The sequence below is a fragment of the Aedes aegypti genome, chromosome 2 (assembly GCF_002204515.2).
Source record: "Aedes aegypti strain LVP_AGWG chromosome 2, AaegL5.0 Primary Assembly, whole genome shotgun sequence".
NCBI lineage: Eukaryota > Metazoa > Arthropoda > Insecta > Diptera > Culicidae > Aedes > Aedes aegypti.
The window spans coordinates 137,766,320-137,778,941 of record NC_035108.1 but is presented as its reverse complement, the minus strand read 5'-3'; the positions used below and the strand labels follow the sequence as shown (position 1 = coordinate 137,778,941).

At 39.5% G+C, this 12,622-nt stretch overlaps 1 protein-coding gene across 3 annotated transcripts in view; it reads left to right on the top strand.

Moving 5' to 3' along the window:
• Positions 1-12,622, top strand: part of LOC5567324 (semaphorin-2A) — a 418,406-nt gene that overhangs the window by 125,585 nt on the left and 280,199 nt on the right. Inside the window, exon 2 of one of the 3 annotated variants that reach the window (XM_021842535.1) lies at positions 3,374-4,387. The exons of the other annotated variants lie outside the window; for them this stretch is intronic. Within the exon in view, the coding sequence (XP_021698227.1) occupies positions 4,189-4,387 (199 nt within the window). The 5' untranslated portion in view covers positions 3,374-4,188. The remainder of the gene's footprint in view (positions 1-3,373; positions 4,388-12,622) is intronic. 3 annotated transcript variants of the gene reach the window in all.

Sequence of the window (12,622 nt, the reverse complement as noted above, 5' to 3'; positions counted from 1 at the left end):
CTTGTCGCTATCAACAAGATTTAAAATGGGCTAATAAGTGTTCCTCTGATTACTATAACATCCTGTTCACTTCGTTTGAAGCAGTCAAGACTAGGATTCACTGGTAGATCTTTACCCCATAACACACCACGAAAAGGTAATCTATCCGGGTTACGGGTAAAGCTCACCGTTAGTGGAACACTTGACGTAAATTTCGTGTAAAGCAAAATACGCACAGTAAAAAATTAAATTACGTAAATTTCGTAGTATTAGAACTTTGAAATGCGTCATCCTTGTAAATTTGCGTCCAATCAATATGACGGGAAAAGTATGACATAATTTTATCCCTCGAATGCGCCCGAATTCACACAACATGCATGACTTTAGTGCCGATCACTGTGTGCCACCTCGTGTTGCATTCGCTGACATTCTCTTGTTCTGATAAAGAAACATAAGTGAATGTGAATTCTTTACAATGTTTGTGGCAAAAAGGATATTATATGAATCAATAGGTTATAATTAAGTTGCTTAGAGCTTCATAATCAGAAACCAAGGAAGTTCCTTTTTTTACCAAAACTAAATATCTCGAATTGCGCGATATCGTTGTCGCTTTATAAGAGAGATTCACGAAAGCAGACATTTCTGTCAAAGTGTGAGCCAATCGAGCAGCGAGAGCTGTCAGACAAACAAGCGTTATGTTTGTTTTGAACCTTTCTTGATGAGTAATGTAATCCGCTTGAAGTTATTTCGGTAAAAGTTTTTTTGCATAGAGCAAAATATATGAAATATTTTACTTTTTTTTAATTTTTGTTAATTAGATATTTAGTTGTTGATTTTTTCTGCTGTTTATTAATTTGGAAATGTAGTTCAAAAATCTACAACGTAACAAAATACACTTTTTAGCAATGAGGAAGTCATGTTCGTGTTACAATATTATTCTTGACGCCGAGTAAACTCAGCACTGCTCGGTTGTCGCCAAATCATTCCGTTTTACTTCCGCTTATCTCTCATATAAAGGATCACTAGTTGTCGTCTATGAGAGTTAATGCTCTTGAACGCTCTCTCGTCTCGTACCATGCGAGGGATTGAATATCAACATTCATAGGGCTGTCCAAATGTGATGTGCCATGAACTGTTTGGTTCACGAACTGTTACACTCTCTGAATATAGTGCGATCGAATTATTCGGAACAAAATCCAAACTCTCTCTGACACTAGGTCACTGTACTGATTTATCTATTTATGGCCAAATTTGCTGTAATACCATCCTTTAACTACCAGCAAAAAAGTAAATTGAAAAGCGTGCCCAAAATTTGTTAAGATAACTAAAGAAACTATTTGTGTATTGTGAAGAGCAAAATCGTAAAGTTTATCCGCATTCTTTGGTTTATAACTTCCCTTTTTGGTCGTTTTATTGTAAAATCTCATTGCTTTCAATGTACGCATGCAGTTTGAAAGCATTTATCTTCAAACATTTTAATCGGTAGTTTTAAAACTACATATTATAAAAATAATACATGGAAAATTTATTCGATTTCATTACAGCAGTGTTGCCAAATTGTATGATTTTAATTATGCTTCGAGAAGTCTTCTGAAAATAACGCATTTTTCCCTATTGTGCTTGTAATATGACGTGGCGGCTAGATAAGCAACTCTACACTATATAAGTATTTCCGTCAGGATGTACTTTTAACCAAATAAATATGTTAATATCAATTCCCTCTAAATTTTAAACAGTTTCCCAAAATAATCGATGAAAATTGTTTTTATGATATCTGGGAAATTGTTGCATAAAAAAATTGTTTATTTTAAAGAGTTTTGATGCTTTTGAAGCTCAAGCACTTTGTCGAATTAAAAAAAAAAATATTTTTTTTAATAGCTTAGAATATATTTTAGTAGCCTCAGAGTTGAATTTTCGGCATTATGTTAGTGTTGAGCACCTACGATACATGGTAGGTGCCAAGTCATATACCATTCAATAAGGCTTAACCCCTTTCTATCCGCTAATAAATTAGAGTTTTCAAACTAATCATTGAATGTTGGACAAGATTGGAGCAACCTTTAACAGTTTAGAATTGCTCTGGCCACGTCCTAGCCGCAACTGGAAAGCTTGATTAATTGAATATGTACTTAAGAGAATTGCAGAGACCTCTCCTTTTGCTTATATAACATGGCTTCATAGAATTATAGATACGAATGTTATAGGCATATTCTTTATAATAAGGTATGAACCTGGGAATTATCTTGAGAATTGTTGGGCAACGGCAAGTGACATGGTCGTGTTTATTTTATTTGATAAGACTATTGACCTCGTCATGCTTTGAACATTATTTTTGGCTGTCAAACTCGGTAATATTTCTCAGATTATAGCAAACAGTCATAAACTAGGTCCTGCTTTGAAGGGTAAGGAAAGAGGTCCAGCAAAACTTGGCAATCTTTTGTGAATTTCGGAATCTCCATCGACGAAGAAGGAAAAAAACTAAAGAGGCTAACAATTTGATAAACTCTTGATAATGGACGATCCCACGTCACGTTCCTCAAATTTGCTGGTACCTTGATCTTTAAGCAGACACGCACCCCTTCTTCACATAGAGAGTTTATTAAGATATACAAACTGACAAATGCTTATTCATTAAATTATTAACAAACGAGTTTCTAATCAAAAAGTTATAATTTATGGTACTGAAGTATGTACACTTTCGTGTTTTCGATGAACCCATTCAATGTCAGTTTAACTGAACAAAACACTAAAACTTCTGTTTAATTTAGCCCCAGTCGAAGATGGTGGTGATTAGAGTATCAGTTTTTTGACAATTTCGCTTGTCCCGGGAAGTCCCGGTATCCCAGGATTTCTACGATTTTCAATAAAATTGTGTTTTCGTTGAAATTAATGTAAAATTTCAACTTTACAACGCTTCCACAATTAAATTAAAAAAAAAGATTTTTTTCAAGAATTAAAATCATGTAAAACAAATTTATTTTAATGAACTTACTAGTAGTTACTACACATAAATCAAAGCTTACCTTTGCTTATTACGGGATTACTGCCCTTCTACGCCTACTTGTCCCATGTTCTATGTAAACCTTATGGACCATGGGACAAATATGCGTAGAAAGGCAGATTATGTTGTGAAAGTTTACAATTTTTGTTTTAGTAATAAAAGTATGGTGAAAAAATTAATTGTATGAGAACACTATGTTGAGAAGGAGGCAAATTCTCAGTTGGAGTATACATAGTTGACGGTACATAGAAAAACTGTAAACCATGCCGAACATTACCTTTTCAACCGATTACTCTCTTTCGAATCCTGTGAATGCTAACTTCATCGTTGAGACAAAGGACACCATAAACCATCACAATTTCTGTATAATGTAGCCGCTTACTGTCTTTACAGGTTCCAATCAACAGACTATTAAGCTTCACAAAAATCATTGCATCAGTGAAGCCACGAGAAAAAAATCCACAATCCAACATAATTCGCAGCGAGCCGTCTCATATTTGTCATTTACACGCTTATGGTTTTGCATTCAAAAAGTCTTGCTGCAACAATAGGCAACTCGGAACGACAACGGTTTGTGCATCATTGCATGGAGAGCCGAGTTGGAGAAAAAAAGCGAAAAAATTATCGGAAAAGTTCCTCATACATAAATAGCAGCACCGCGTCTGGGTTTTGCGAATCGAGTTCCATGCATATTTATTCTGCCGCCATCAAATAATGCATAAGGGGGAGGAGCTGCAGCAGAGTGCGTGCGTGTGCTATATTGAATAAAGTCCTTTCCGTGTATCGATTGGGGGATATCAATTATAAATTGGCTCAGCCTATGAAAGTGTGTCTGTGTGTGTGCGCGTGTAAAAGGATAACCGGAAAAAGCGGAAAATATTAAATTTGCAAAAACCGAGGCCGACTGCGACGGGGAAAAGAATGAACCGTCAGAAAAGTATGTAAATTATTCCTTGGTGGGAAGTTTGTTTTTTGTTTTAGTTTCGATTCCACCCACCGAGTTCCTGTATTGTATGCATGAACCCAAATCGGCAATAGCGGTGAATTTATGAATCTTCGGGGAATTCCTATCGGAAATTGAATATTTTCGTTGAAATTTGCAAGTTATTTGCCTCCTGCTGCCGGCGTTGCTGCCAAGTGACCAATAGAGGGGCAGCTGGGGATCGGAGAAGGCGTCTCGGCACCGGTGAAATACCTTGGCCGGAAGCATGAGTATATCGAGGCCAGGGAAACCACTGGCATTGGCCGTCGAATCAGTGGCACTGGGTTCGGTTTCGGTCCTGCTGCTACTGTTGCTCCTGCTCACTGGAGTGCGATCCGATTATGAGAATACCTGGAACTTTTACTACGAACAACCGTGCTGTGGAGGAAGCAGCAATGGACAGCACCACCTGCGGCACCATAGGGGTAAGTTTTAAGCTGCTTCATTGATTATGGAGGAATGTAAATTACATTGAAGTTCAAGAAAAAATGATGGAAAATACCATGGAACAGCGTGTGGAGCAGTTGCTCAGCTGTTCGAACATTTATGACAGTTACCTATCATAAACATTTTTTTAAAATTCCTTCATTAGTATTATTTCAAACATTACATTTATTTCTAATATATCCAAGTGCTCTGTGTTAGGCAACACTATCATTCCAATTTGGGTAAACCTGCTTAAGCCTCTATTAGTATTGTGTTAACCATAATTTTGAATTTCATTTCAAAATTATTTCTGGTCGAATTTCGCGTTATAACTAAATACGTTACCTTGATTTATCGACTGTTAATAGTTTTCTTTACTTTGGTTTGGCATCCAGTCACTGTTTTCCTTTGATTTCTTGAGACTGGATGCCAAACCAAAGTAAATACGTTACGTTACTAATCAAATTCAAGATCTTTCACATACTTACAGTAGAAACACGTGCTGCCACTTTGTGCCTGCTTTATCCGGTTTGAATTAAATTTGGATAAAACTTCACTACAAGAGAAAAATCAGATAACATTTTAAGTGTTAGGTTCAATTTCCTCATAATTTCAATTGCACAATGTACGCTTAATTTCTCAACCAAAATCATCCTGTCGAATGGTTCACTGAAGTACAATTTTCTTCGAAAGAATCACGACACTCAAATAGGATTTTTGCACTCGGAATTGGCATCGGTAAAAAAGGAAATGATTGTTCTACTTCCATTCGAAAGCTGATTTCTATTAAAATTAATTTCTACTGATCGACAGCAGCAGGCAATAGTGGCACGTGTCACATTTTCTTAACTAACGGAACAAAGAACAACGGTGACAGAGCCCTTAAAAACGGGGAAAATCGATGGCAGTAAATGGAGGGTTGGTTGCAACCAGCATGACAGGAATCATTTCGGGGAAATAGATTTTTCGAACTGGAAAAGGGGAGGATGTATTGAAAGCTGCTTATAGTGCTGCGATGCGATGTTGAAGTTGCATTTCCAAATGCGGACGAATTACAGGTTTCGGTCCTTGTCGAGTCGAATGTAAAACAATGCTTCCCCTAACAACGTCGATTTTCATGTTCCTGGAAGGTTGTATGAGAGCATTGAATCTGATTTCCTAAATGTGGCCTGTTTCTGTTATGGGGCATTTGTGTTGATGTACAGAAAGTACATGGATCTTAGTCTTCGATGCTAGGAATGGACTGATAAAGGGTTGATGCATTGTCTTCTGATGTGAGACGTGCATTTGCTTTCACGTTGGACGGAAAGTTTGCCTCTTGTAGCTCATAAAACTTGCAAGAGAATTAAAAACTCGTAAGGAATCATTATAAACCCATTAACTGGAATCGTATCCCCGATTTGATATCATTTATAAATATATGTGGCGAATGGCAGTGAAATGACTTATTCGTAGTATTGTGATACTTTGTTGTAGATTCAATACGTTCGCTTTGTGTTACGGTCTCTATTTCATTGTTCTATTATTTTTATTCAGTTATCAATTTATTGCTTATGGTAGAAAGTGGGTCATTTGCCCATTTGTTAATGTTTTCCGTCAGTTTACATTGAAAGCTGTTCGTGTCTTGTACTATAGCTTGACCAAATTCTAAAGCTGAGTGTTGTTATGCGAAATTCAACGGTTAGGAATTTCAACACCTAATGTTTTTATTCACACAGGACACTGTGCTTAGAAATTTAAGTACATTAAAAACCTTTATGTTAACCCCTCTAATTCAACCTTGTACCTTGTTGGCTGATGCGTAGTGTCACGCCATTGCCGGGCGTATAGCTCCATCTTTTTCGGTCCTGGGCGATACTTCTCCAGTTGTCCCGAACGATTAGGGTCGCCAGGTCATCATCCACTGCGTACATCCAGTACATTCGTGGTCTTCCACGAAGTCGCCTACATCTTTGATCTATCTGGTTCCCTGTTGAATATTGTTTTCGCATTTTTTTCTTCCGACGTTCGCACTAAGTTACCTGTAGGCCGTCCCTTATTTTTCGAAAATGCGAAATGTTATAAGTTCGTCATTGTAAAGTGCTCGTTTTGGAAAGGATAAAATCAAGTAAAATTTTGAAGTCCGTACGTGGACGCTAAGTAGTCCCCCAACGACCCTAAAGGTAGGGGAAGGGGTTGTAAAATGAACACCTTAAGGAAATCATCTTGTTTCTAAAAGACAATTTACACCGTCTTCAGCACATAGGCTGCACAGACTGAACGATCACTAACATAAGGCAACGGACAACACGAAACACCCAGTAGTGATGAATTTTTCGTTTGACGAAAAGTTTTCACCGACTGGAGCGGAATCGAACCCACACCCCGTGGCACAATACGCCTAGACGACTGACGCCGCTAACCGCAAGGCCACGAAGCCCACGCCAGCCTTGGCTGTCTTGGTAGTGTCATTCTCAAAACACACCCAAGCCGTTCCCATAGGGGACGTCAGCCACAAGGAAGTGACGTTTCAAGTAATACTGTTTCATATGGTATGCCTTCTTCAACATCTAATCCAATTTCTCTCGCCGTTCCCTATCCATCTAGTATTCATTGCTTTCTTCTCCATGCTCCCTCTTACTTCGAGCAAAATAGACCGATATGCCGATAAACAAATTCAAAATAAAATTATCACGGTCGATACCTTTGTATGTAAAAACGATAAATTTGTATAGTTCTATCGCACAACATCAAAAATAGGGATGTAATCTATAGCAGCGACGTGGGTTCAGTCTAAAATAGCTAAATTTTCACATATTTTCATCGCTATTCAGAAGCGATGCAAATGTTCATTTTACCTACACTATGTGGGTAAAATGAACAGCGTTTGGTGGTAAAACGAACACCATGCAAAAAAACGTGAACAAACCCAATTTTTCTGAAAATTTTCATTGCCCCACCGAAAATACATCCATTAATGATTGTAACCCATTCAAAAAGAATTATAAAGGTATCAGATTTGACATCATATCATAACGATATTCACCTCACTGAAAAACATAAAGTCTTCCGAGCTAAAAGTTACGTCAATTCTAATTTTCAAACGTGGTTTTCTGAAATCTTTGTTTTCGTTTATATTTTCACAGAACTGGTCAACTTTGACCTACGTGTCAACTCGTACACTCAAATATATGCTCTAAATCGTCCGTGCGTGATAAAAAATAATCGAAATTTGTTTTTTCTCGGTAAAAGGCACGGTGTTCATTTTACCATCCCTGTTCATTTTACCACCACTTCCCCTATTAGGTGTAGATGACCCCCGTGCGCCAAATTGTGCTCGCTGCTCTAGTACACGCTGCATGAATGCGAAAAGCAACCAGTAACAAATTGTCCTGCGTCCTTCTATGTTGATAATCAGCATAGAAGTTTGTTTACTTTGGGATGATTCAAATATTACGTGACGCAATTTAAGACCCCCTCCCTCCCCCACGTAACAGCTTTTTTATATAAATTGACGCTTATATTGAGCTGTTTGGTAATACAATCCGCATGGTTATTAAATTAATTAACTCATTACGCGTGGTAAAGATGGACAAATTATGGGTGAAATTATGAAAAAAATCCACGTGCTCGGCTGGGATTTGAACCCAGGACTCTTGTATGCTGGACGAGCGCTTTACCAACTAAGCTACCGAGCCACTTGGTGACCCAATAACTGAGTTGGTTACAAGTTTAGAATTCAAATCCCTACAGCTACAGCTTTTGTATGAAAAATTCAAAATTTTTGTATGGATCGTAAAACTACGGAAGACACCCTCCTTCCCCCTGTTGCGTTACGTAATATTTGAGTTCTGAATTTTATGTCAGCGTGCAGTGTTATGAAGATATCCACAATAGAAAATATTATTTTACTTAAAATTCTATGCTGTTTATCAATTTGTTACTCCGACTTTTCGTACTCACTGTTGCGTACACTAGAGCAGCGAGCTCGATTTCGCGCACAGGGGACTACTTAGCGTCCACGTACGGACTTCAAATTTTTACCTGATTTTTTTCTTACCAGAACGAGCACTTTACAATGACGAACTTATAATATTTCGCATTTTCGAAAAATAAGGGACGGCCTAGTGATCAGTCGTTTGAAGTCTTCTGTATTTCACACGCTTAATGTTATTCATCTTTATACACATGATAATTTTCCAGTTTCCCACCAAGTATTGTCTGCAGCACTTTACGCTCAAAAACACCAAAAGCTTTCCGGTCTGCCTCTTTCAACGTCCACGCTTTGTTCCCCTAGAGAGCCGTAGGAAAAATCAATGTTTCATACATATTTCCGTTTGTAAGTTACGAATCCTAAGCTGATTAAGATGTCCGCAAAAAGCCCTATACGCAGCCGCAACACATCTTTTCCCTTCGCGGCATTGTCCCATGTTTCAAGTTAAACCAACCCTTCAACAATCATCAAACACATCCCCATCAAACACTACCTCAGTACCAATACCACTAGGTCTACCTCTACATATACCTGCAACAATGTACCTACTTCGTTTTTGTAGAATTGTTGGTCGGGCCCTGGGAGGGAGGCACAGATACTACACGCGAAATATTGAACTACACTTTTCCAAATTGCAAGATAACTTCCGCTTACCAACGACAATTAAGACAGGCTTGGGAAAAATCGCTAGTGTTCTTTTGTTGTGTACCTTCGATATTTCTGGACAAACTTGGAAAAAGGGCCATAGCTTTATGTGCATTTAATTTTAATTTTGATTGGAAAAGAGTAAAAAGATGCGTGTTTCAATACTTTATATTCGATCAAATAAAAAGGTGCTATAGCGGCATTGCTTTTGGGTGTTAAGGAATTGATTTTCAACCGATTGTTGTCAAGTTTGTTGAAATGCAAAAATATGTTTTTTTTCAAATACGCGCTTTTTTCATGTTAGTCCATTCTTTAAGATCTGGGCTCACAGTGACATTTCGTGACAGCAGAATCTCGGCTCACTATGACGTACATACATTTTGTATCGGTTTCTCCCTCCCAGGTCGGGCCTATCCTCGCTTTTTTTTGTATTCAGGGATTTTCTGCCGTAGGCAGGTTCATCCCCGGTCCGATAAACAGATCAAGCCAGATGGGCTCGTCTGAAAAACAGCTACAAAGTATTTTAGCTTAAATCTAGGATCTTCACAGAGTTATTTGCAAGAGTTTATCACATAGACAATTGAAAGATAAAAGCAACAAAATCAAAATAACATGAAAACTTATGAGAATAACTAAAGAACTATCACACATGGTTTAAAAATTAGAACAAGCAGAATCCGAGGAACTCAAACTAATATATAGCGAAGTAACTAAAGCATTAGATCCGGTTGCCTAACGCTTAAATCTTAAAATATAATCCAGCGCCTTTGACGAAGGATATCAATGATGCTATCGAGAATAGGTCGTCTTGATGGGCGTCTCGGATGCTGCCTGGAATTCCGTGCATCTATCTCGAATTTTCGTACAGCGGGCATATGCAAAATACGTGCTCGACAGTATTGATTGTACAGTCACCCCACAGTTATGGATCAGCTAAGGGTCATTTTCCTAAACAAAATAGGATTAAAAAACATTCTGACGCTGTACAAAACAAAATTACCTACTTAGCACTGCAGAATGTATTTGTGTTTGAGAATAAATCTCGAAATACCCGATTATTTACGAAAAAGTGTCGATTTCGATAGAAATTCCAAACGATGTCCACCCCACAGATGTGGATCAGTGAATGAGGAGGCTCCTTATTATGGATCAAATCGACTCATATTATGGATCAGAACACTATAACAGCAATTTATCTGCGTGGCAAACGAATGGTGTGCTAGTGAAAGCATACGTTTTGGCGTTTGTTTCGGAATCATCTTATCATTGATTCATAACTGTGGTATGGTTTTCATTGCCCCACAGTTGTGAATCAACACTTCTGGGAATACGGTTGACATTTTATTTCCTACGCACGGAAAAACTATGCATAAGCACATTATAATTGATTGCGATGCTGTACCGATTTATGGTTCACATATAGAAAATGTTATCTACGTAATTACAATTCCATTTGATGATGATATTCCCGTTTTAATTCAACTCTGATCCATATCTGTGTGCTATCCATAACTGTGGGGTGACTGTACTGCAAACCTCGGAGACCCACTGGAAAGGTGTCCCCCTAGGTTGTGGAAAACCTTTGTATAACCAGTTCTTAACCTGGAGATTAAGGTCCGTCCGAGCAACAACGCTTCCCTTCGTTTTTCGTACGTAGGCTCCTCATGAGATAGTCCACTCCGTCTGCCATTCTCGGCGCACTGTTGATTTTACCGAACGTCGAATATCGGCCCGCGAAACCGTTGTTGTATACCAGCGGCTGGAGTAGCCGGATCCGGCTAGGTGCTATTCCCCGGAATGGCACAGTGCCCTGGAACCCACATGATGGTGACATCGGATGATGCATGTCTGGTTGGTATAGCGCCGCTGATGTGCTGCATAGTCTGTCCGCAAGACTTCAGCGACGGATTGTCGTAGCCGCGTTGACGAGTCTCCTGCCCTGAAGTTGTCTTTTATTCTACTGTCAAATTTAAGTGATGAGCGGTGCCAGTCACGCTCGCCGTACCAGTGAACCTTGGCGAACCCTTCTAGGAGGCGGATTCTAGCATTACCAGCAGTCTTCTCTGCGAAGGCGGCCGCCTTCATGCAAAGCGGCACAGTAATTAAGTAACGGAAAGGCAGAAGGCCGGCTTCGGCGCAGGCTACGTCGGCCGGGGTAGATGGGAGGAGACCTGAAACTATTCGCACGTAGCGGTTATAGATGGGAGACAGTGTGTCAGTCTGTTCATCGCCAAGAATGTGGTTTCTAGACCGTCAAATACAGTCGACTCTCCACATCTCGATGTTCTACATCTCGATATCTCTCCGTATGTCGATGATTTCATAAGTCCCTTCAGTCTGCATACATTTTCACTCTCCATAACTCGATATCCTCCTTATCTCGATATCTCCATATCTCGATGTGTTTCTGTTGATTTTTCGTTCTCAATTTTCTCTCCGTATGTCGATATGACCAATATCGAAGGTTACTAGACCAAAGTTTTGGGATTCAAAACAAATTAGGAGCGCAAACTGACGTTTGTTTGTGTATTATTTTCTTGGCAACGGAGTGTTTTTCAATCTAGTATTCTTTAAAAATTTGTTCTTCGTCTCGATCTCTCCCTATCTCGATGGTCCCTTCGATATCGAGATGTGGAGAGGCGACTGTAGTCGACTATTTATCAATAAGAGCAGCGGCGACAGGGAATCGAATAACTCAGTTGTTACTGCGGTGCGGTTATTAGGTTTATTAGGTTCAGGCTGCTACGACAGTTGGCTCTGACTGCTTCACAGTGGGCTTTGAAGGATAGGTCGTGGTCGAAAGTGACCCCAAGGATGTTTGCTGTCTTACGATGAGGGATGGTTTAGTTGTTGATTACGATCGGAGGCCCACTAACATAATGCCCAAATGGACATATGTATGTGGCATCGAATACATTTGGATGCCAACATGGTGAAACCTACGGAGGCAGCCCATTTGGACAAACGAGATACGGCTGCTTGTGCTTTTCTGCGTGTGGCTACAATTGTCGGTCCAGATACTTCGATAACTATACCGTCCGCATAGACGAAAATCTGTACTCCTGTTGACAGGTCATCGAATACGCCGTCCATCATGACCACAAATAAAGTTACCGATATGACGGATCCCTGTGGTACCTATGTCGGTTTCTTCATTGAAGGTGGTGAGCTTGGCATCCCCTATAAAAACCCTAAGGGATTGGTTGGTAAGGAAGTTCTTTATAAAGTGCAGAATGTGACCGGTTATGCCCCAGCTGACTGGCTTTAACAAATGGTGTTCAAGTCCGGTTGAGCACTTTTGAGATGTCCAGTTGCCTATTGCAGGACTTCACTGAGAGTTGCAAAGTAGTTGTTCATGCCATACTCAGACCGGAAAGCGTGCTGCCGGTGCTCGAGTAGACGGTGTTGCTGTAAATGGTGTGTTAGCTGGCGGTTCATCATTCGCTCTACTACCTTCGAAAGGCAACAAGTGAGAGCAATTGAACGATATCTTGTTGGTTCTCGTAACAGATTTCCGGGCTTAGGTATCGAAACAACGAAACTCTCTCGCCACTCTATCGGGTAGGAGTTAGAGATCGTCGGGTTTCACATTTTTCAAACCCGAACCCGACCCGTA